General features: G+C 46.8%; 3 protein-coding genes and 1 long non-coding RNA gene across 13 annotated transcripts; 3 read left to right on the top strand and 1 right to left on the bottom strand.

Annotated features, from left to right (window-relative positions):
• Positions 1–168: 168 nt before the first annotated feature.
• Positions 169–1,905, top strand: stil (stand still). Its single transcript, XM_001361379.4, has 5 exons — positions 169–311; positions 374–606; positions 661–960; positions 1,151–1,282; positions 1,350–1,905. The coding sequence occupies exons 2-5, from the start codon at positions 400–402 to the stop codon at positions 1,788–1,790; spliced, it is 1,080 nt and encodes a 359-aa protein (XP_001361416.3). The 5' UTR covers positions 169–311; positions 374–399; the 3' UTR covers positions 1,791–1,905.
• An 11-nt stretch (positions 1,906–1,916) lies between these two features.
• On the top strand, positions 1,917–5,172 carry ClC-b (chloride channel protein 7). Its single transcript, XM_001361378.5, has 9 exons — positions 1,917–2,259; positions 2,380–2,484; positions 2,555–2,756; positions 2,816–3,787; positions 3,846–4,015; positions 4,080–4,466; positions 4,527–4,685; positions 4,756–4,839; positions 4,917–5,172. Exons 1-9 carry the CDS (start codon positions 2,008–2,010, stop codon positions 5,037–5,039), a joined length of 2,454 nt encoding a protein of 817 aa, XP_001361415.2. The 5' UTR covers positions 1,917–2,007; the 3' UTR covers positions 5,040–5,172.
• A 27-nt stretch (positions 5,173–5,199) lies between these two features.
• On the bottom strand, positions 5,200–24,195 carry Sin3A (SIN3 transcription regulator family member A). Of its 7 annotated transcripts, none has more exons than XM_015184821.2 (12): positions 23,582–24,195; positions 15,779–16,750; positions 14,396–15,714; positions 12,682–14,327; positions 12,108–12,420; positions 11,663–12,038; positions 10,264–10,826; positions 9,867–10,196; positions 9,582–9,788; positions 9,295–9,513; positions 6,508–6,912; positions 5,200–6,435 (listed from the first exon to the last, which is right to left on the bottom strand). In XM_015184821.2, exons 2-12 carry the CDS (start codon positions 16,299–16,301, stop codon positions 5,905–5,907), a joined length of 6,432 nt encoding a protein of 2,143 aa, XP_015040307.2. In that variant the 5' UTR covers positions 16,302–16,750; positions 23,582–24,195; the 3' UTR covers positions 5,200–5,904. The 7 variants fall into 7 exon arrangements, with proteins under 7 accessions (XP_015040307.2, XP_015040306.2, XP_001361414.4 ...); XM_015184820.2 differs by lacking the exon at positions 23,582–24,195 and adding an exon at positions 19,529–19,977; XM_001361377.5 differs by lacking the exon at positions 23,582–24,195 and adding an exon at positions 19,720–19,977.
• Positions 20,155–22,265, top strand: LOC26532110 (uncharacterized). Of its 4 annotated transcripts, none has more exons than XR_001452304.2 (4): positions 20,157–20,314; positions 20,391–21,650; positions 21,774–21,948; positions 22,012–22,265. It is a non-coding gene; the product is annotated as an uncharacterized lncRNA (long non-coding RNA). The 4 variants fall into 4 exon arrangements; XR_001452305.2 differs by having other exon boundaries at positions 21,774–21,955; XR_004468654.1 differs by having other exon boundaries at positions 20,155–20,314; positions 20,391–21,668; positions 21,774–22,265.
• Positions 24,196–24,201: the final 6 nt, after the last annotated feature.

Genomic DNA, 24,201 nt, shown 5'->3' with positions numbered 1-24,201 from the left:
GCGCCGAAACTTATTAAAATTTAAAGCGCAAGGAATTAAATTACAGAAAATAACACAATAAATACAGCATATTTCGCACAATAAATGTATACTCAAGGCACTGTACACTGTGGTATCGAATAGCACCCGTACTTGTCTCACAATTAAATATGTATATCGTACTTGTAGATGTTTCCCCTTTTCCGTTTTGAACCATTTCTTACGTTTTGCCTTCTCTCTTTTCGAAGTCCTCTTTGCGAGCAGAACTCATAGATTCATGTGTGGTTGTATCTCTGCAAGTACTTCTTCTTTTTGACAGATTTGTCGCTGCTGTAAGTAATGGTTTTTGGCGATAATAAATTTTAGTTTCGCATAAAATTAAATTCAAAATTAGGGCCAGCAGGAACAATATCTGGAATAATGTCGTCGGACAGTAATAATCCTGAGGTTAGGTCTGAGGTGGATTTGGAGCAGCGTCAACACGTTCCTTACATATTAAATGGAGAGCTGTACAGCATTGAAAGCCAGATCGGAGACAATGTGGTGGTCAAGTGCTGTAATTGTCCGCCGGATCGGGTTTATCGCGGCAGCGTGCGTTCCACGGGAAACTTTCATATGCACATCAAGGTAGAGAAATAACACCCCACCATTTCGAGTAATTGACTTATGATTCCGGTACAGCGTCGGCACGCATCTTTGTTGGGCAAATTGCACGAAATGAAGGTGGCTGCCCTGGAGGAACGCCGTGATCGCATTATGAAGAATCGGGGAAATGAGAAACCCCGTAGAAAGAGAGCTTCAACATCGCCGTGCAAGCCTATAACAAGAGGACCTGTTGCGGCGGCGTCTGCGCCGGCTGCACCTGCTATAGCGTCTTCTGCGCCGACGGCAAACGAAACACACGAGCTGAAAATTAAAACGGTGTTCCAGCGCCACCAGCAAGAGCATAGCGAACAGAAGGAGGAGACGGGCACTAAAACAGTAAGCAACAAGCGAGATAGCCATATGTATTAAGCTATGCAGTTTACCGTTAGAGAAGTAGAACATGCACGCGTGTGTGTTTGTGGGTGTATCTGTTTCGGCACAGCAACCAACTCAATGAAATTAAACAGAGGTTATCGTGCATTTACATGATTGTTTGTGTGTGTGTTAATTTTTGTTCTTTCCTTAGCCCTCTCCTTCCGTGAGCGGCTATTCGACCTTAGATCACAACGAAAATCACGTGAACCAGGCCGCGTCGAAGATGCCCAACTGTACAGATAATTCGACAAACATTGGGTTAATAGTCCAACATGTTCGCACCGTAAGTAGTCGTTCTTATGTATAGTGTGAATTTCCAAATCTTATATAACAAATTCTACTATTCCCAGCTTCCAAATCTCCACCCCAGCACGGTGGAGACCCTGATGGCCAACTACAGCCAACTTACTCCCGTGGCTGCTGTGCCGCAGGTCTTGCCCTTGCGCCCCGACGTTAAGGAGGAGCAACCAAGCAATTCACCATCCCCAATCCGTACGGAACAGCCGGTAGCCATTGATCTGACCACAGCTTCTATAGCATCCTCGCAAAGCGACGGCATATCCAGCTTATCCAGCAAATCGTATTCCCTGGAAGATGTTCAAATGGCTCCCTCAGTGGCACATTACATGGATGGACCACCTAGAGATATTCTGCAGCGACTTGAACGCACAATGACCGATATAAGCCAGGAGCTGCGCTCCCGCAACCAAATTGAGCACAACCGTTTACTCCTGGAGGCCGCCAAATTCAAGTTTTTGAATCCGGACTTCCAATTTCAGCCCACTTTTTAGGATTTCGTTCCCAAGGAACGAAACTAACTATGAATTTAAGAATTATACATATATGTACATATATAATATCTATACCAACTGAATAAACAACATTCCCTCCATATTAGTGCAGTAACCGCTTAGTATTGGGTATTTCGTTAGCAACAGCAGAGGGTCACACTTGAACTTTTTTTTTGTTTTTAGTTTTTGTGCGCAATTTTATGGAAAAATTGGAGTAATGGACGATGTAAAGACTTTAATTAGTTTAGACGAAGAAACAACGGACGACGATGAACCAGTTGTGCCGAAAGTGGCAGTAAAAAGTTCGCCACCGCCGACAGCTGTGGTAGACATCCTTATCGACGATATTCCAACACCGAGTACAGGTGTCGGCGTAGGTAACAATAATTCGGGGACTTTGATGCCAGACAAGGACGACGACGACTTACCCGCATTACTAGATCACACCCCTTCATATTCAGGCAATAGTGTAAGTTGAAAATAAGGGGGAAAAGTCGGATGAATCATCCACTGCTTTTGTGAAAGTTAATTGCTTATCACTAAGTACGAGTATAAATGAAATTCTATATCCACTTTTAAATATTTACAGGCGGTCAATGGAAATTTGCCACCTAATGATCGGGATAACGCTGAGTCGGAACCTATTTTCCGTGTAAGATCCCGGACCGCAGCAGCATCTACTCCCAACTATGAGGTGGGTTTGTGTTTGACAGTGACAGTGGGCGTGTGCTATCGCCAATGCATAATCTAAATTGCATTTTCAGAGCTTAGACTATGAAGTTTGCGAAAATAAGCTTTTTCAAGACGAACAAAAAAAGAGGCTTACGGAGCGGTTCTCACTGCGGAAAGATATCATACGATGGATCATATTCATACAAATTGGCATCATCACAGCGCTTATTGCCTGCTCCATAGACATTATCATCGAAGAACTCTCCGAACTGAAGTACATGTTCCTCATGACCTGTACGTAACGATAGACTGCTTAATTGGTTTGGTTACTTCAAATGATTTTATGTTTGCAGCTGTCGAGAAAAATGTTCCACAGACCGACTTTACGGGCGGCGATTTAGTTGTGCCTTTTCTCTACTGGATTCTCTTGAGCGTAGTGCCCGTGGCATTTGGAGCTGCCATGGTTACCTACATCGAACCCATAACGGCGGGCAGTGGCATTCCGCAGGTGAAGAGCTACCTCAATGGCGTGAAAATACCACGCATTGTGCGCATCAAAACCCTGGCAGTGAAGGCTATTGGAGTGATCACCTCGGTGGTCGGCGGCTTGGCTGGCGGCAAGGAGGGGCCAATGATACACGCTGGCGCTGTTGTAGCCGCTGGCATATCGCAGGGAAAAAGCACCACATTCGTAAAGGATTTCCGCGTCTTTAAGGCCTTCAGGGATGATCACGAGAAGAGGGACTTTGTCCTGGGAGGCGGTGCTGCTGGAGTTTCGGCCGCCTTTGGCGCCCCCATTGGCGGCATGCTGTTCTCGTTGGAAGAAGCAGCCAGCTTCTGGAACCAAAATCTCATCTGGCGCACTCTCGTTGCCTCAATCATTAGCGTCTTTACTCTGAACCTTGTTCTGTCCACATATCACGGTCTGAACGATTTCACCTTCACCGGCCTCTTCAATTTGGGAAAGTTCGATCAACCCCTGAAATTCGACTATTTTGAATTGCCGATCTTCATGCTGTTGGGCATAACCGGAGGCCTACTAGGGGCCGCCTGGAATTCGCTGAATACAAAAATCAATGGATTTAGGAAACGTTACATTCCCTGGAAGATTGGCAAGGTGTGCGAAGCCGTTGTGGTGGCTATGTTCGGCGTTACACTGGCATGCACGATGATTTACTTTATCAACGATTGTCGGCCGCTGGGTAACGATCCAACCATCCATCCTGTTCAGCTCTTTTGCGAGGACAATGAATACAATGCAGTGGCCGCACTCTGGTTTCAAACGCCCGAGGCCACAGTCCGATCTCTTTTCCATGATCCACCAGGTGGGCTAGTGCCTTTTTTCTTAGTGCCATATAAATATTAAATTTCTCTTATTCTCAGGATCGCACAAAATACTCACTCTGACCATGTTCACGATTGTCTATTACGTGCTCTCGTGTGCCACCTTTGGCCTCAACGTCTCCCTGGGTGTCTTCATACCAACAGCTTTAGTAGGCGCTGCTTGGGGACGTCTCTTCGCCATGGTCACGTACTATTTATTTCCTGAAACTGTAAGTTCTCTGTCGCTCATGCTCCATCAGTCCAGTCAGTTAATCCTTTCCGTGTACAAAACAGGAATTTTTGCATCCCGGGAAATATGCTTTGATCGGAGCTGCCGCCAATCTGGGTGGTGTTCTACGCATGACCATCAGCTTGTCGGTTATTCTGATGGAAACCACTGGCGTGGAGACATCGTTCTTTTTCCCTCTGATCATTGCACTCATCAGTGCCAAATGGGTGGGCGATTACTTCAACGAGGGCATCTACGACACCCAAATCGAGGTGAATCACGTGCCCATTCTGCCCTGGGAGCCGCTTCCACAATATAAAGGGCTGAAAGCCCGCGAAATATTGAGCAGTCCAGTGGTGTGCATCAAGCTGCGCGACAGCGCCCATTATATCTACAATGTGCTGAAGAAGTGCGATCACAATGGTTTTCCCGTTGTGGATGATGTCCAAGGCGTAAGATTATGAAAACAGTTGCTTGTCCGTGAGACTAATTTAATCCAGAATTGCCTGCAGGTTCATCGCTCTCAGGGTCGGGTCTGTGGCATTGTTTTGCGCTCGCAGCTAATTGTCATCCTGTTAAAGTCTCTGTATGTGGAGAACTGTCGTTTCTGGCTACCAGATACTTCAATACAAACGTTTCGCGATGTCTATCCACGGTATCCATCAATTGAGGTAAGGACTAATGACCTGCAAAAAGAGTACCCGTCGGATTGGCATTGCAATCATTTCCTTGCGTTTCCAGAGCGTTCGAAAACTGGATGATAAAATAAGATACACAGTGGACCTGGCCATGTTCATGAATCCATCACCAGTGCGCGTCAATGCGGTGAGTCGGAACAATATTTTTAGCCATGTTACAGATACATTTTATTTCATTTTGTTCCTGCTGGTCTTGCCTTACAGCACGACTCGGTGCCCAGGATCTTCCAAGTCTTTCGGGCCTTGGGCCTGCGCCACATGCTGGTCATCAACAACGAGAATCGCATAGCTGGCATCATAACGCGGCGGGACTTCATTTACAAGTGATGTATGGAGAAATGCATTTGTATTTAATACAATGTTTTTAATTGTGTGTCGAATACTACTGTAGTGTAGTGCACTGTGCGCCGTTCATTTTAAGTTATAACTATTTCAAATAAACATTTCTATTTCTTTGTAATCGCTGGATTCCTCGTTTCAAATGCCATTTCACTTTTGATAAACTCTTTTAATCTGCTCATTACGTTTATACAACTTAGTTTTAGGGATCTTAAGCACGTAGATATCTATAATATAATAGTATTCACAAGGAATTGTACAAGGTTTGTGTGTGGGCGATGCGATTGTTTTGTTGGGCTTTCTTTTGTATAAAAATACGTCACGTCACACATGTGTAGGAAAAGTAAAAGATAAAATCTTAGCGCTAAACAGACGTGTTCTGAAATCTAATTACTAGCACAACTCGTTTCTCAATGTGTTTGCTGTGCCTTAGCTATATGTATATACTATATATATGGCTTATCAAGTTAGGTTGCGTTAGTGGGTAGAAAGGGGCACTGACTTAATGCTAGCTCAATAAAAACAAGCGCCTCTATAAAAAACAAAGCGCGCTGCCATAGGTGAACTCTAACGCTAAAAGTTATGCAAGCTATAAGCCTATCAAATTCTCGTTTTGGAGCAAAACGCCTATGATTAAATGACTTTTTGTACAATGTGAAAAGAGCTTTGTTTCGTTTCGATGAAATATATATCCAATATCCAAAGCCGCGCCGAACTGCGGCTGGTATCACATTTATAATTAAATTTTTTTATTGAATACAGACAAATCATCCATTGCATCTTTATATCGTCATATGCAGGCAGAATCTGACCATGCTCCTGCTCCTTTTGCTGCTCCTGCTGTCCGCTCCGGTTAGCTTTCCATCGGACGCACCTGCTGCAGGGCCTCGGCGGCATTCGTGGGTGCTGCCGCTGCTGCTGCCGCACTGTTGCAATGCTGCTGTGGGGTATTGGTGGTGTTGGTCGAGTCCCCTGACAAAATGCTGCTACTGCTGCTGCTATTGGTTATTGGGTGGGTGGAGGACACGGCGGCGGCCAACACAGTGGTTACAGTTGATGTTGTTGCCGCGTTTTCTGTGGTTGCTGATGGAGCCGTTCCGCCTATCAGACCACCAACTGAGCCGCCGCCCGTCGCACTGCCGCCAAGTTGAATGACCTTATATCTCGTGTACACGCGGTAGGGGGTCTTGGAGGTATCCTTCTGCTGCAGCGACTTGGTCTTACAGGTAGCACCCCAACCACTGGCATTGATCTGATCCGCCGTCTTTCCCAGCAGCCAATCGCTGCAGTTCTGCTGCAGTTGCTCGCTGACGTGCTGCTGCAGCCAATTGTTGACGTAGGCCTGATACCGCACGTACTTCGCCTGAGTGACGCGGCAATGACTCTGTTGGGAACAAAGGGAAACGAGTTACACTTCTGCCTCTTCTGCTGCTATTCGTAGAGTTCGATGACTCACCTTCTTGGCACGACGCACTGCATCGTACTTGAGTAGCTTGAGATTCTTGCTGGTCACAAAGCAACGGCCGTTGCTGGAATTTGTGGTGATCTCATCGCGATCGTTGAAGGCGTACTGCTCGGCTAGGCCCACCTGTGGAGCTCCCAGTCTCTCCGGCAGACGCTTGCCCCAATTGTTATTGTTGTTGTTGTTATTATTATTGGTGCTGCTGCCGGTTGAATTGGCTTCAGAGCCTGCCTCAGCAGCGTTAGTCGTGGAGGCTCCTGCGGCTGCCACATGCTCACTCCGGCTCCGCTTCTGATCAAACAACTGGCGCACTTGCTCCTCGTGTAGCTGCGACCTGCGCTTGTTGCGCTGCAGGAAACGTGCCTTGGGTGCTCCTCCTCCTCCTCCTCCTCGCGAATGCTGCAATGAGAACGGGGACGGGGCAACGATTAGTTCTGATTGTCCATAATTATGGCAATTGCCGGCAGCAATTGAGGGGCAATGCAGCATGCTTCCACAGAGAGTTTTACGAATATTACTTAAAGCTGTGTATGCGTATGTTTGTGTCTGTTGTGAGTGTGTGTTTGTGTGGAGGTGTTTGTGGAGGCGTGTGTGTGTGTGTAGCACTACTAACAATGAGCATTACATAAGAGATAGGAGGAATACATACATAGGAGGAAAAAGAGGAGTTGGGTTGGGGGGAAAAACAAAGACAAGTCAAACAACAGATGTAGTAGAGGTGGTACCAGGCCAGACAAGCCAAAGATCGACACGTACACATTTACGGAGCAACTGAATCACATTTACATAGTACACACATATACATAGTACAATAATACCAACAAAACTCAACTCGGACGTAAACTTAATCTTTTACAGTATTTACGTCTAATCAATTGAGATGATGAGTAGTTCTACGATGCGACGACCACTTACCTTGCTTAAGACTTAAGTACATTTTAATTACTGAACCTGCTTTCTTTGAGCTGCACTAAACCTCACCCCACCTCAGAGGCACCCTCTTGACCATCAATAAGTGCAATTAATTAATTTAATTTAATAATAGGCTGCTGCTCCATATATATTTTCTCGATTTTTCACTCTCCGGTAATATCCACATTTGGTGATTGTATTCTGTATTATGTTTTGATTTCATTTACAATTATGGTGTTGGCATTTGTAATTTGTAGTCTCGTGTGTGTTTGTCTTAAATTCCTATATATAAAAATTATTACCGAACTGCTGTTTAATTTAATTTAAAAAGACATTATTTGGCTTGTTATTCTTCCTTTACAAAATTAGCTACTAAACTTTTACACTTAATTACATATGTACGATGTACGTTGACGCCAAATGTTATATACAATAAAAACACGATAATAAATATTTACATATACATATGTATGTGTGGTGTCGCAAAGCCCCTAAAATTTAGGGCTGCTCAACACTGGAACTGAACAACTTCACACCGCAATCTTGTATCCTTTTCTCACACCTCATCCTCTCTCATTCCCAACCAACACACACACACACACACTGTCTTTCTTTCACCTGCCCGAGAAGAGTATCTTCGCGACGCGAGACTGACCTATTGACCTCCGAGATAGAGCACTAAGGAGACAAACTCAAGGCATAACAAAATCAGAAACAAATGCAAGCGCGTGCCTACGTTTATAACTATTGTTGTTGTTCTACTATTTTACATTAGGTATGTACAATATGTTTGTTGGCAGGTGTCTATGTATATGCGTGAGTTGTGTGGTGTGGTGTGGTATGGTATGGTGGGTTGGTGGTAAGTGCTACATTTATTTGGGTGACAATTCGGTTTCTCATCATTATTGTTGCTTGTTATTGCTTGGACGAACGGTTCTTTACATTCTTATGCATGTGTCGGTGTGAATGTGGGTGTGGGTGTGATGGGTGAAAAGGTTGTTGGTGTTACGGTTGCTATTGCGATGTAAGTTTTGGTATTTTTGTTTTGTTCTGGTAATCAAAAAACAAATTCATTTATTACTATTTCATTTTGCAATATGACTTTTTCTTCTTCTTATTCAATGAAATTATCAAAACTATTTTGTTATTTCAAGCCTTGGAATTGACCTGGTACGAAAAAATAAATTGGAAAAAAATGAGAGAAAAGAATGCAAAAAAGCATTAATTAGATTAGTGAATATTTTCTCGTTCTTTTTAATTGCTTTTAATTTGTTTGTTCTGGTATTTTTCAATCGATTGTTTTCATCGATATGTATGTGGGCGATTGGCAAAAGTTGGCAATTGGCATGTTGATAAACGATATCCAAACGGAATATAGTTGAACAAAATATCGAAAAAAAAGAGTATTTAAAGTATTTAAACAAACAACAACAAAAAATGTGTGCACCCGAGCCTGGCAAAACGAGAAGAGAAAAAAACTTAAGCGTGTGCAACGGCTAAAGGCGACAGATAGATAGATATACAACAACAGATAACAGACTTAACCAAAACTAATATATACAGAAGGTGGGTTGGTTGAGTTGGTGGTTCAGTAGTCGGTCCATTTTTTGTGGGTCTAAGGTCTAAACTATACTTGTTCAATGTATGTTTTGTTATGTTATGTTATGGTATGGTGTAGTATGGTATGTACAGTGAAAAGTACTTAAATCACAACAGAGGAGGATACGAATCGGGAAATAAAACATAAATGAATAACAGAATACACAAACAACATGGTTAACCACTCTTCCAGCACACACGCAAAGCGGCTCTGGCTCTGGCTTTGGCTCAAATACTGCTGCTGCCCAGCTCCTCCTGCCCAACACTCACCTCGGCATTTTCATCCTCCTCCTCCGTCTTGATGTCGGACTCTTCCACAATGTTGTCGCTGCTCAGGGCTGCACTATTCCCACTGCCACTACCGCCGAGACCTGGATTCGCTACTCTCTCGACGTATTTGCTGAACTTTTGGGCCTTCAGCGCCGGCTTGTCCGCCTCTTCGGGCTCTGAGTCGAGCAATTCGATGGTAACGCGACAGTTAATTTTGTACTGCAAGATAGCGCACACGATTCGTTATAGAAGTATTTTTTGGCGTAAGGGTTTCCAGCACTACTTACGATGAACACCTTGAAGCAGTTCTCTTCGTTGAACATGCTTTCCGCCTTGCGCTGATACATCATCTCGCGGTCGAACGTTTTGTGGGCATCGCGGCAATAGCCGCCAGTGCTGCCGCGCCGCTGTTCGGTGGCATACAACTCCACGCAGTCCAAGGCGGCTCGCTCAGTGACGCAATACTGCAGCTGGCGAACGGCGTTCGAAACAACCTGGCAACACAGGGAGAAGAACAAATGATTAGCAATCGAGATAGTCCGCTAATTACATATGTATATTACACCACATACCTTGTCCAGCGTAAAGGATACGTAGGCGTAAATGCCGAACATTTCACGCATCGTGTCCTCGAACGTGTTCGAGTCCATGTTGCCGTCTAGGACATTCTTGAGCATATCCAGAAAGGTGGGATAGTAGTCCTCCACTTGAACCTCGGGCTTGGGCTTGAGCCGCAGCGCGGTGGCGGTGCTCTCTCGCCGATTCACCCGACAACGCTCCTCCTCGATGGCCAGTAGACGCGCCCGCTCGTACATATGATGAAGACGATCGCAGAGAATCGCGTGTAAGCGCAGGAACAGATACCAGTTGTTGGAGGCAAAGAAAAGCGAGTAGGATTCATCCTGGGAGGGGGAACGATATATACATTATGGATCAGCGAGTCCCCAGTCCAGTCTGGTTAAAACTCACCTCATGCTGGCCCTGTGCATGCTGTGGCAAAAGCTTGGGATGGACAAAGTCAGAGTGTGGTTGCTCTTGCTTGATTTCCACATCGCTGGGATTTACTGCTGCTGCTGCTGAATCTTGTCCTGGCCTGGGACTGGACACTACGCTTCCTGTGCTGGTGCTGGTACTGCTGCCTGCTGCCTCATCTCGGTTAGACACAGACTCATCCTTTGTCTTGGCCTCTAATCCAGATGTAACTGCTGCTGCTGCTGCTGCTGTTACTGCCGCCGCTGTGGATGTTGATGGCGTTGCATCGTCTGTAGATGAGCTGGCGGACGTCGTCGTCGTCGTTGTTGTTGTCGTAGATGATGAAGATACTGTCGTCGCTGTTGATCCCGTCGTTGTCTTGACCTCATCAGCTTCATTTTTAACCGCCGCCGCACTGCTGCTGGTGCTCGCCGTGCTGCATGCTGGGGATCCGCCCTCGCTGGGCGATCCCTTGGTATTTCGAGTCACCGAGTCGGCTCGACCCAGCGGCGACTGGTCTACGTCCATTTTGATATTGTCATCTGCCAAAAATGGAAAGGCTAATAGATATAGGGATACGGTATTCGATATTCGATGTGGTTCAGTAGGTGTGCATTCCATTTTTGTGGGGGTTAATCAGTTACAGATATCGTTATATGATGTTTCATTACGTTACAAGTGGTTGTGGGTTGCAGTGGTTTTTGGTGGTTTGTTTTTTAATATTAAATTACGTAACCAAAAAGAAAGAAGAAAACGAAAAAACATTCACTATATTAAAATACTATTCGACATAAATTAAATAAACAATAATCAATAATTCAAATGTGCTTGAAATTAATAGAAAACGGAGGTGAAACCATATAAATATGGGCATTTCCAGAACATCAAATTGATATCAAATATAATTTTTTAGAAGGTTTAAAATTGAAAGAATGAACCGCATTAAAGATATTTTTGAAATATTGAATGTTAATTTTTCAAATTATATATTTTTTGTTATCAGCGGGAAGCCGAATCTTACTAGAGCTTAAACAATTTATTTTTTATTTATTTTTTAAATTAGATAAATAATCGAAGTGTTAGAAAAACTATATGGAAGATCCTTTATAACTACGTATCTAAATAATTAAGGAAAAATATACCAAAAATTCTGAATAAATATCAGCAAAAATTACTGAATAAATAAACAGTTGCTAAATTTAATACGTTTTAAAGTGAAATTCCAAATTATACTGATTAAATGACTTAAGTTTTAATTGACTTTGAAATGGTTGGGTCTTGTTGGACCTTTTCTTGGAAATGCCCATATTTGGAGGGATGGGGGGTTAGAGGTTAATAGCTACTGGGGATACTTGGATAAAGGATACAGATAAAAGGGGGGGGAGGGGGGACTCACCGTCATCCCGCTCATCATCGCTGAGCGGCTGCCGCGGCGCAAAGAACAGGTCAGGCACAAATTGTCGGATGATCTGCTTGATCTTCTGCTTCTCCTGCTTTTGTATGCCCGTCTGCCGCTTGACATGATGGATCAACAGATTCGCGGCATCATCCAGTATGGTCTTGTCTTTGTAGGGCAGCACAAGATGGGGTCCAGCCTGTTCCATGGCATCATCCTCCTGATCGTGCCGCTCATCGTACAGCGTTTCGATCTCGTTGAACAGACTCTTGGAGCGCAGGGCCTTCATGTCGTTGGGCTTGAAGTTGATTGCCTGATGGTCCAGTGACTTGAGATAATACTTTTCGTTCTGCTCGCGCCACTGCTTGTTGAAGCCCTGCAAAAAAGGAAGTCACGAGCGGTTAAAGATTTATATTCGACCGTTGGACTAGCTTTGGAGACATACCTTCTGTGCATCCCGCCATTCCTCCTCCTTGACTTTCAGCCGTTTCAGGATAATGGGCACGGCCACCGAGGGGTTCTTCTTCATGCCTTGGATTATCTCCCCCGACTTGTCGCCGTATATCCGATGAATGGCGCGCTGGTGTATCGTCTGCGATGTGCCGCCCAGAGTGTCATCCAAATGGAACTTGGCCAACTCCTCGCTGGACATGCGCGACATCTTCTTGTTGACACCCTCCAGCACCTGGATGGTGGCACTGTTCACCTCGATGACCAGATCTAGCTCGAATCGCTCGTCCTCCGTTCTGTGAATATTCCTTTTGTTTAGAAACACGTGCGCATTGGTTAATTCAAATAAACGAAAGCCAAAGAAACAGAAACAGAAACAAGAGAGGATCCAAGAAAAAACTAAAACAGAAGAGTCTGTCCGACACCACGAAATAGGTCCCAAGAAAGGAAAGGAAAAACCAAAGCACCAAAGCCCCATAGCCCCACCCGTGAGGATTATTTTCGGACTTATTTCACAGTTTGGTGCAGTGTGGCAGGACTGAAGGAAGAGGAGGAGAGTCCTTTCTTACCTGTAAATTGTCTCTTCGAACTGCGTTTTGCGCGACGTGACAAATGTGGAATCCTCACTGGCCCACGTGGGAAAGGATACCCACTTGTCGTTGAGCACCTCACGACAAAGGGCCGTACGTCCGCTGCACTTTTTCGGTACCGACGACTGCGGCAGGGCACAGTAGGAGGCGCCCAGTCGCTTGCACGCCGACAGGTCCACATCTTGAACATATTCGGCGGCCGTGGGATGATTTCCGCCCCGTTCGCGGTCCCGATCATGGGAGCTGCTGTTGCTGCTGCCGCCCTGTCGTTGTGTGGCCGCCAGGGGCATGCCATCGATAAGTCCTGCGCCTCCTGCTCCTCCCACCTGGCCCTGGCCCTGACCCTGACCCGAACCAATGGGCGGGCCCAGAAAGTCGGAGAACCAGCGTAGAAGATCGGGAAACTTCATCAGGAAGGGTGAGACGAGTCCCAGGAGTTCCGCTTTGGACACAATTTCCTGATTAAATAGCGTCAGACATCGCAGGAAATTGTCATACACCTCGGGACTGCGCAGTGCCTTGCGCACCTTATCGAAAAAGGCCGCATCCGAGATGGTGCACTTGCTGGATGCCTCCGAGAAGCTGACATCCCTGCAAAAGGTCTTGGATCGCTTGGCCGGCGGCGGTCCGCCTGCTCCGCCGCTCCCATACAGGCCACCGTCCTCGCCGACCTGCCGTCTGGCGGCGGCTGCTGCAGAGTTATTCGGACCCGCATGGTGGATAGCGGTCAAGACAGCGGTCGCACCATAGTTGATTCCCGGCGAGCTGCGGTCTAGGGAATTGTCCGAAAGGTGCGGCAAGGATCCAATCACCGAGGAGAGGCCATAGCTGGGCGACTTCTTGGCATTGTGGCCATGCGACAGGCTCTGGTTCTGCGAGTGTCCTCCCACGAACTTCTGTACATGATGATTGTTGCGATGCTCCTTCTCAAAGGCCACCATGACGCTGCCGCCGGCTCCGACTCGTATATTGGGCGCTCCGGGAGTCCCCGCCAAATGATGATGGGGCACGCCGGCTCCCCGATGGTGCGACTGGTGCTGTTGCAGGCTGGCTGGGGACACACCATGATAGTCCTTCTCAAAGAGGACGTCATTCCGTTGCGAAGCAATGACATGGTTCTGCTGCTGCTGCTGATTGTTGTTGTAAGTCTTGATGCTGACGCTAGTGTTAACCGCCGATAGATTGCCAATGGCCGCCGCATGGGCGCTACTGTCGAGCGTCTGCGGGAGCGTGCCCCCACCACTTAGATGGAGGGGGGAGCCAATGCTGTGAGCTGGCGAGGCACTCGACATGGTAATGTGCGCCCCGCCACTCAGGGTGGCCGTGGTACGCTGCTGTTGCTGTTGCTTGCTGTGATCATTGCAGTGCACCGACGAGGCCTTGGCCATGTACTGGCCCCCACCCGACGACTGATGATTGGTGGCATCGGGCAGGAATTGACCAAATTCTCGCAACAGATCCTCATCCTGGCCAAAGAGCTTGGCCACCTGTGTGTAGACCTCCTGTTCGGTGAGCATTTTGCCCTGATTCAAGCTGCCCTCCTTCATGACCTTCTGCTCCTTCTGATACGCATGGAGAATCTCCAGGAATTTCTTGTACTTGGCCGGCTGGTTTTGGAAACGATTCTAAACGGGATGGAAATACACAGATTAGCAAACGATTTCGACTATTCTCTTGGTCTGTTCTCTCTCACCTTTATCTTATTTACATAGGTTATGGCGTGATTGAACTCTACGGGCTGATTCTGCTGCCCCGTTTCGCCCAAGAGTATCGACTGATGCGCCTGCTGTATGTGATGCAGATTGTGCTGCTGGGCACCCGCTCCTCCACCAGCGCCTGCTCCTGCACCACCGTGTGGACTTAGTTCACTCAAGGAATTCGGAGTGGGCGGACCCCCGCCCACAACAATACTGCTGGCTGCTGCAGGAGCCGCTGCACCCACCACCTGACCGGTTGGTGTGATTGTGGCCCGCTCTCGATCCCGCGAGTAATTCTGTGGCATGTTGTGCGCCGACACGGAGATACCCCCCGGCGGCTGACCTCCTCCAGGCACGGCCACAACAGCTGGCGCCGGCGAGCTGGTCACGCTCACATGGACATGCCCCGGGGACTGAGACTGCGGTGGCGTGGCCTGCTGCAGGGCATGAATCGTGGTCTGGGTGAGCGATGCACCGCCATGGGTCATCAGATTGACGGCGCCTGCCGATTGGATTTGTGCAACGGCTGCCGCAGCGGCAGCTCCACTTCCTGCCCCTACTCCGGCGGCAGTCAAGGTGGTCTTCAAGTTATGTCCGGCACTGGCCAAGGGGCTGCCGGCTATCATATGCACAGTCCCAGTGCTGGTGGGTGCGCCGGGGGGCGAGGGCATAGATACCACCGGCACCGAGCAGCCGAGGGCGTCGGAATGGATCTCAATCTTGTAGCCAGGCGGCAGGAACATATTGAAGCCATAGATCAACTCCGTGTGCCCCTTGAAGAGCGTCGAGACGCGCTCAATCACCCCCGGGGTGTCGATGCAGTGCGACTTGAACTCCTTCATGATGTCGAGGAAGTTGTTGTAAATCTGCGGCTGGTCCGCATACTGGTACTTCACCTGATCCAGATAGCTGAGGGCATCCTCCACCTTCAGTCGTGGCGTGGCATTTCCGCCACCAGACCCCTGTCCCTGCGGTGGGGTACTGCTTCCTCCCGCCGCCACAGCAGCTGCAGCAACAGCAGCAGCCGGCGGTGTCTGGGCCGTCTGGGGCAGACTGCCAGGCGTCTGTTGTTGCTGCGCCATCGATGTGAGATTGCTGACGGCACTGGCCGCGGTCTGTGTGCCGCTTATTGTACGCTGCCGTATGGTGCTGCTTGCCGTCTGCGAGCTGCTCGAGACTGTCTGGGCGATGGATGGGTTAGCGGATCCTCCTACCATTCCTCCTCCTGTCACATGAATCTGCACGGTATTGGCACCGTCCACCGTTGTGCTCCCCTTGAGAGTTCCTCCAGCCTGAATGGAGGCCACGCTGTAGGCTGCAAGTGAAAGGGATGCTTTCAGTAATGTCTAGAAATGTACAAGAATCACAGAAATACTCACATGTGGTATACTGCAGTGTTTGTGTGCCCGCGCTGCCGGTGGATACAACCACTCCTCCTCCTGCAGCACCAGTTCCTCCAACTGTTCCCACTCCTACAGTGGCCACCTGGGCTCCTGCTGCTCCTGTGCTCGTGCTGGTGCTGATGCTGCTGCTGCTGATGCTGCCGCTGGTGGTGCTGTCAACAATTGAGCTCGTTGTTTTTAGATTTGTTGCCGTCGGCGTGGTGGACGGCAGATAGGCTATGGTCTGGGCACCGCCATGCTGTGGGGTGAGGATGCGATGGTGTATGGAACTGATGCCGCTAATGGTGGCACTGTGCGCACTTGGTACCACAGTGCCGATTGTTACGCCTGTGTTTACGCCCACGGTGGCGGAGCCACCGCCGCTGACACTGACGCCGGAAGTGGGACCCACGCCAACGCCAACGCCAGTAACTCCAACTCCGACACCGACAACGCCCGGAGCTGGTGGGCCGGGACGTGTCCCGAACTGCACCTCGTCGACACGGGTGCGTTTCATCATCTTGTCGTTTCTTGTCTGTCTGTTTGCTTCTCCTTCTGGGCGGCTCTTCCCCTTTGACGCCGTTTTGGTGGTCCGGTCCGGTCCCTGGCTAAGCACAGGGATGCTGGATACTGCTGGGATATTGGGTGGTGTTCCCTCTCTCGCCCTCTCGCCGCTCTCTATGAGCGTATATAGTACGCAACAAACGGTCGTGGTCGCAACTGCTTTGACTGCGGCTCTTGATCTTGAACTGCTCGTAAGTGCAACATATGTTGTCTATGCATTTGGTCGCACGCTAGCGGCAAATGCCCTGAGGTTCTGTAATCGAGAGATTGACAACGACGGCGACTGCAACGACGACGACGATGCTGATGCTGCGGCTGCTACTACTCCAGTGTTTCTCTTTGCTTATGCCACGTCGTGCGTGGTCTCTCCAGCTCTGCTGCTATTTGTATCTTAAGGTACGCCAACTGCAAGCAAAACGAATGGAATCAAATGTTAAATTAATTTGTTAGCGGAAGAAATATGCCAATAAGAAATCCCCAATTTCACATTTTCCCATTTCAACGAAATATTTTCGAACAAACATTTTTTAGTTTGCGAACAGCACGAAATTCTTTTGCCATATCGCAAAAAAAAAACACACTTTAGTCGTAGAACATTTGTTCCTTTGTATTGGGTTCCGTGTTTGATAGAGAGAGCCCACCGCTGCCACCCCGAGAGGGAGGGGGCAATAACAATACGAGTATATAGAAGGAGAGTTGCCAACGCTCTCTTCTTGGGCATACATGTACATGTACACACACAATCAAATACTATACTATACATACGTGCAACCGGAATTGGGCGCGCGCTTTGTTATTGGTAATAGCGGGTACAGTAAAGACTTCCTAAGCAAGCTTTTCATTTCATACACATTTTGAATTGCTTGTGTTGGCGCATGGAAGGTGCCAAATGTCCCATGCACGACCTCAGCTTGCATAGAATCCACTGGGAAAAACACACACACTCTCTCAGACCGAGCATATCTATATATGTATGTGTACATTCCATGGGGGAGGGGAGGGAGCGGGGCTTGCTGGTATACATTCTGTATCTACTACAGCTTACAAGAGCCAGGCAAAGGCAAAGGCAAAGGCTGCAGCAATCCTCAAATGCAAAGGTGGTGGCGGCGGTGCCCGCTGCAGCCATATTAGCGTGCGAGAGAGAGAGGGAGAGAGGTAAAGAGAGCGACCGTCAGCAGGAGAGAGGAGAGCGCAAATTTGTTGTTGAGGCGCAGTAGATGGCAAATTTTTTCAAAAGGTATTTTTCACCCGTTTGGGGCCAGCAACAACCCGTCACTCACTCACACACACACACACAGCACACACATCAAGTATTTGGCGGGCATTCGAGAGAGAGAGAGCAAAGTTGCGCGGCGCACAGCAGTGAGAATGGAACTTCAAAGAGAGTGGTTCAGTGTAAATATAACTTGAATGAAAGTGTATTTGTGCGCGGGCTTCTGCTGGCGGGAGTCAAATCGAAACCGCCTTGACTTGAAGATCATCATATGCCACCAGCACACCACCTCCGCTGTGCATCTTGATTGGGCCACCCCATCACCCACCCACCCAATGCGAACCCCCAGTTGGTTGCCTCAGCGTTTGTAAACAAATATTGAAACCCTGTACAGCCGCACAAAAGCTCCGAAGCTTCCCTCTCTCACAAGTCCTTTAGATATTAGCACGGCGAAAAAAGCCAGTTGGTTTGTATGCGTTTCCTCCGTTCCTCCTATATCTTACACTCTCTCAATTACCGTGTGGCACTTTTTGTTATTGTATTTTTTGGATCCGCCATCATCGGCATTGCCAGTGCATACCAAACATACATACACATGTCATGTACGTATGTATGAGCTGCGTGTGCCTCTGAGCGCGCATAGTGGAAGAGCTCTGGGCTCCAACGCAAAATTGGGGCGTTCATGGCAGCTGAATGTGTTTGTGTGTGTGTGCGACTGTGTTGCTGTGTGCTTGGGGGAGACATGTGGGCAAAATTTTCCCTCCATTTTTTTTGTTCTCGTTCTGCTGCTCTATTACGTGCACACGAACATTATCTTATCTGTTTTGTTAAGTGTATACATAGCACAGAATACGCAGCACAAAGTAGACGGGCAAGAAATATGCAAAAATTGTTAATCACTTATTTTCTTTGCACTGTCTGGCATCACAACAATCTCTAAATCTTGATTCATTTTCTCTTATTTATCGGACAGGGGAGTGGAGACACCGTTATTAGTAGTTTTTAATGCACGAATTAATATTTTATTTAGATTTTGTGTTACTTTCTCACTTACACACACATACACACGCACACACTCAACACAGACGCACTACCGCTGCGCTATTAATAAGTTTCGCAAATAAAACATATGGATGTAGAGAGAAATATGTACAAAATAGCTAAGGCATATACTATACTACTCGTACTATAGTCATAGAAGAAAGCTGTGTAAAATTGAAAGAGCCGAAACGAAATGAGAAAACGAACCAAGAACAACAAACAAGAACAAGAAAAGGCAGACGGACTGGTGTGAAGAGGAAGAGCCCAAGATGTGAATAAGAAGGAGAGGCTGAAGCAAAAAATGATGCTCTCATTGTGTGTGGTGGCGGCGCTCCGTGGAGCTCCGTGGGCCGGGGCTGGGGCCAGCCAGCGCCAGCGGGTTATATTATTCAGTGTTGGGAGCCATTTAAATGTACGAGCACACACACACTACATGCGAATGGCGCATCAAAGCAAAAGTCAAGATAAGCGCACGAACTGAGAGGGAACGAATCAACGAACGAAAATAAAACGACACTACGTTGAAAAAATACAGTCAGTTCATAAGCAAGCCAAAAGCAATGGTTAAAACTTGTGTATGTGTTGTGTCTGTGTGACGCTCTCCTCCGCCCATGTGTGTGTGTGCATGTGAATTGCTGTGCGTGAGTGTGAGCAGCAGCACAAACAACAACCACGTCGCAGTCGTCGACGACTTTTTGTCTGTGCGCTTTATACATGTATTCGGTTTCTCTATCCCACTGAGCGTGTGTGTGTGTGTATATAAACCAATTGAAATTGACCTAACCTAAAAATGTTGTATTTTTCACAAGTTTTAGCTGCTCGTTTGCCACTACCAAAAGTTGTTTGATTTCACCAAGTGCACTTGAAGGATATTTCATATTCATGATTTTGCGGACCGCCCCACCTCCCCCGCGCCTCTTTCAACTTACATCAGCAACGGCTGGGCTTCTCATTTGCTTCGGCTGTGTATATACTCGAAAGATGTACATATGCGTGTGTGTGTGTGCCTTTATATTTACTATAAACTGCCATTTGGTTGGGCTTGTTATTGGAAACTTTCACGTTTTACGCTGTATTTTGCACTTGCAACTATTTCCCACACGTTTTTACCAATTTTCACCTTTTTCTTTCGCCAAAATATAGTTTTCTGTATAATCGAGACTTGAAATATCGCTGGGACCGTTTTTATTCAATTTTTTTTTGTCACAACGAGTTCTTTTTTGTTTTACCGCGTTTGTACTATTCTGTTTCGTTTAAATAAATGTTTCTCTGTGAGTTTTTACAGATATTCACACAGTTTAAGCGAGGAAACGTTTTTCGTACATCTTAACGCCGCCGCAAACATTTTCGATTGAACGGCCAGCAGTTCGTCGGTTAGCCTGCTGCTTGCGACGGGCAGAGAGAGAGAGAGGTGGCCTATGTATGCGTGTCTGTGCGTAAGTGTGTTGGTGCGAAGAAGCAACAAAAGAGCGCGAGAGAACGTAAAGTCGCAACAGAGAGAGAGAGAGCCCCAGAGCGGAATAGAGGGAGTGTAAATGCGCGCGCGCAGTGTTGCTTTGGAATTCATTTGCCGTCCCGTCGCTTCTGTTGCTGCCCATGAACATATCAAATAGGGTGGCAACGCAGCAAACCACGGACTCGGGCGCGCATTAAAAATGAGAAACATTGCTGTTGCTGCTGCTGCTGTTGCTTGAGATGTGAGAGGCAATAAAAAAGTACATAACAGATGCCCATGTACTTGGGACACACACATATCTGACCGCCTGGGTTCTAAACTGCAATCTCTTTCAGTGGAACCGTGTGCGAGTGGAAGGAAGTTTGCTCCATGCTCTTGCATGCTAATGGCCTCTGGGGTCTTCGGTCTACAGTCCAGCGATTGAGGCGAAATAAATTGAGGAAAGAAAAGATCGACGTGAGCAGCAGCAAATGAGAAAAATGGCGCTTAGAATTTGGATAAGTAACAACTGCTCAGAGAGTCGAGTCGGATGACTGGGAGATTACGTAAGTGCAAAAAGCACCAACACAGTTACGGTGCGAAAGAGCCGGCACGAGAGCTTGCAAAACAAGTCGCATACAGGGTGTCCGCATTGGCAACGTGACGCGAGCAACAATGCCATGGCAACATTACCAGTCGATACCCTGTTTTGGGTCGAGAAGAGCGAGAAAAAGAGCGAAGCCCATACACTGAATAATGTGTGCTGTATATAAACGGCGGCGGTGGCGACGTCGGCGTCGATACTCTTGCAGTACATAATGAAATCGACAAAACTGAAAATCAGAAACCAAACGGACTACAGAGCAGGCTACAACTCTGCCACGGTTACACTTTGCGGCGGCAGTGGCGGCGGCACATATACACCTACTACAATCCACAACCTCCACCACCTCGCTCACGCACACAGGGACTCACAAAACGCACACTCTCGTACTCGTGGCCGTGTGGCTTGTCTGTGTGTGTGTTGTGTGTAACGTAGAAAGGCAGCAAAGTGCATCTCACCATGACAATGGCGGTAGAGCCGCAGCGGAACCGTCGTCGATGGCCACCAGAGCATACTCTTCCCGTCGCCAAACCCAAAAAAACACATGTTGGAATCTCAATTTGTTTCTGGAAGAAGCAGGCAAAAATGAAATCTGTACACGCGAAAAATCTGGCGTGGGGTGGTGGAAATGGAAACCTTGCAATTATCGATTATTTCGCTCATTGCGCAATGCAGACCGGATGGACCCACAAGCGAGAGAGAGTTTAAGGGAGCGCTCTCCGCTCTCTATGGCACCTTAGCACCTGATATGCGGGAACGCACAGCTACTGTCGATGGCTAATGCAAATCAAGTGCATCCAAAACTTGGAGCAGCAACACGAAGCTCCTCTCGTCAGTAGACTGAAAGTTCAAAGTTCACTTGCAGCTTGTGCAGCGCATGTCTAGGCCGAAGCCTGCAGTCTCCCCCCTCTGATGATTGCAGTTCAACATCCCTTGGAGCAAAAGGGACAACCACACCTCTGTGTGCCGCCCACGCGCTAGATTGTGATTGCGGTTCCAGTGTTGCGGGAAGGTTTGTTTGCCTTTCCAGGTATTATTGATGTTCCCGACATACGTATATAGTACATATATGCCGAAACATCAGTCTGATGCCAGGTGGTTCCGTGCTTTCTAATTATCCGTGTGCTAATTTTAGGCCTTCGATGGAGTATGGCCACATGCCGACGACCAGGCCGAAGCCCCTCGGCGAAACATTACCAGAAGACACGACGCAGTCATTAAATGCTCCACCAACAACAACAGGCATAGCTGACCAAAACGGGCGCACATTTTATCAGGCGAAAAGATATACACGTGAATGCATATGATATGTAATAGGTCGCCCCACAGATTCTAATTTCATGTGTGGTCAGCTAATTACCAAATATTTTCAGTTTGTCACTTGAGCAGATAGCTTTTTGGATGCCAAAAACACCATTAAAACAGAAGAATGGAGCTGATGATTAGACGTGAATGAACAAGACAGCTTCAAAAAGATGCAAACAAAAAATACAGAAGATACTGCTACTACTATTTGTTTTAAAAATGTAACCATGACAATATTGAGCACCACCGAACCGTAACTGAAAATGTAAGAAATTGTTGAACGTCTAATACATGTACTCGTAGAATGAGTCTCCAACATCAAGTTCAAGACTTGTTCGATGGCCTCTGGCAAATTGCATGCAATCGTCTGCGCGGCAAGTGCTTCTCGCTTCAAGCTGAGAGGGCAGAGATCGCGACGAGACCACCAATCTAGGCCCAGAGACCCAGGCATCTAAAACAAATACTGAGAAATGAAGTGTGTGTTTGCTTGTGTGAGTGCTGTGCGCGGTGGAGAGTTCAAAAATGAAGTGCGCCGACTGGGAACTTGTTTTTCAAGTTTCCAAACAGCCGAAAGCCCAAACCAGACTCGGACCCAGTCGAAACTTGACGCGCTTCATAAAGAAAATTGGGGGAAAACGTCTTGTGATGGCCGCAAAGAAAGCACAAAAGAATGCATTTATACGAGTGTGTGGCTGTGTGTATCTCTCTCTCAATCAGCAGAGCAGTAAGCTTGATTTCAACGAATTATTTAATTAGAATTTACCCAAAATCCCCGACCAACCGAAGGCTAAGCACAGTGTGGATCACCTTGTAGCCAGACACACACACACACAGATGCACGAATATATGTAGCTGGGAGAAGCTGCCAACTTGTTTTTATATTCTTATTCAACTTTTGGCTATTAATTTTTGATTATCTTGACAGGTTGATATCAGGAGGCATCATATAAATATAGTTACGTTATGTTAAATAAAATTTTTAGCTAGTTGGCAGTCCTAGTTTAGTTGCTACAATAACAAAAGTTGAGCGCGGTAAACGCTCTGCCTCTGTGTGTGCGCCTATGTCTGCTGCCTATATTCAACATCTTCCTTCCCTTTTTATTTGTATTTACTAAATGGCATTGTTTTTTTTTTAATTTTATTAAATCAAAGACAATTAAAAATGACTACACACACATACACACGTGCCAGCAGATTGCGGAACTTTAAATTACCTACACATACAGGCGTTTCACGAAACGAACAAAAAAACAAGCCGATAAGAAATATTTCCACAATACAGACAGCACTGCCTCAGCATTATTAACAATTGTAACTGTTATTTGCTAAGTCCATCAGCAATTTATCGGTAAATCTTGTCATTGATAAAGGAAATTCCACTTTCTAACCTCAAAGCAAAGAAACTGCTGGGAGTGGGGTAGACAAAATTTTGTACGCTCCATTCACATCCCTCAGAAAAGCCTACTACAGCGAATGTATTATTTTTAAATATTTAATGCCCACTGGAGTTTCCGTTTGCCGCCTATCGTAATCAGTTGGGGCTAATTGAGGTTAGGTATGAACTTCTGGCACACACAAACACATGCAGAACACACACGCACACAAGGGCGCGCATTTTTATATTTTTAGTTTACATACCTGAATAGTTTTAAGGCTGATATTAACACAGGTTGAGGTTCTTTTGCTTGTTTCACTCTTTTGCAATCAGCCAACAGATCGGGCTTATAGTAGATTTACAGCTTTTATCAACTATTACTTTCAGCTGATGGCCCTGAGGGTAGGCTGGCAGGAGGTAGGGTAGGGGAAAAGAAGCGCGTGAGCTTGCTGCTTCTTCACATTTGCAACAAAGATACACATGCATGTACACTCGCCACAAACACCCACACCCTCACAAAAATGCACTCCGAATCGATTTTATGCTGCCCCAAAACAGCCAAGACTCTCCTCCTTCTTTATTGTATGCAACGCACATAAACTACACCACACTCGTGCTTCAGTTTTTTGTAATTGGTTTTTCATAAACTCGCGTCTACCACATATGCATATGTATGTATGTAATCATGTATGGTTTGCGGCCCATGTGTCCAGATTTTACATTTGCCGAGAGAATATCTTTTCGCGCGCTGTATACCTAGAGTGCGAATTTTTTGTGTTACTTTTCGATTTAATTATTTTGTCAACAACAACACAAGTACAGTATATTGATACAGTATGCTAGGCAGTGTGACCGCGGATTTGTCCATTGAAAGTACGGTCTG

Source organism: Drosophila pseudoobscura, chromosome 3 (assembly GCF_009870125.1).
Source record: "Drosophila pseudoobscura strain MV-25-SWS-2005 chromosome 3, UCI_Dpse_MV25, whole genome shotgun sequence".
NCBI lineage: Eukaryota > Metazoa > Arthropoda > Insecta > Diptera > Drosophilidae > Drosophila > Drosophila pseudoobscura.
This window is presented reverse-complemented; position numbering and strand designations above follow the sequence as displayed.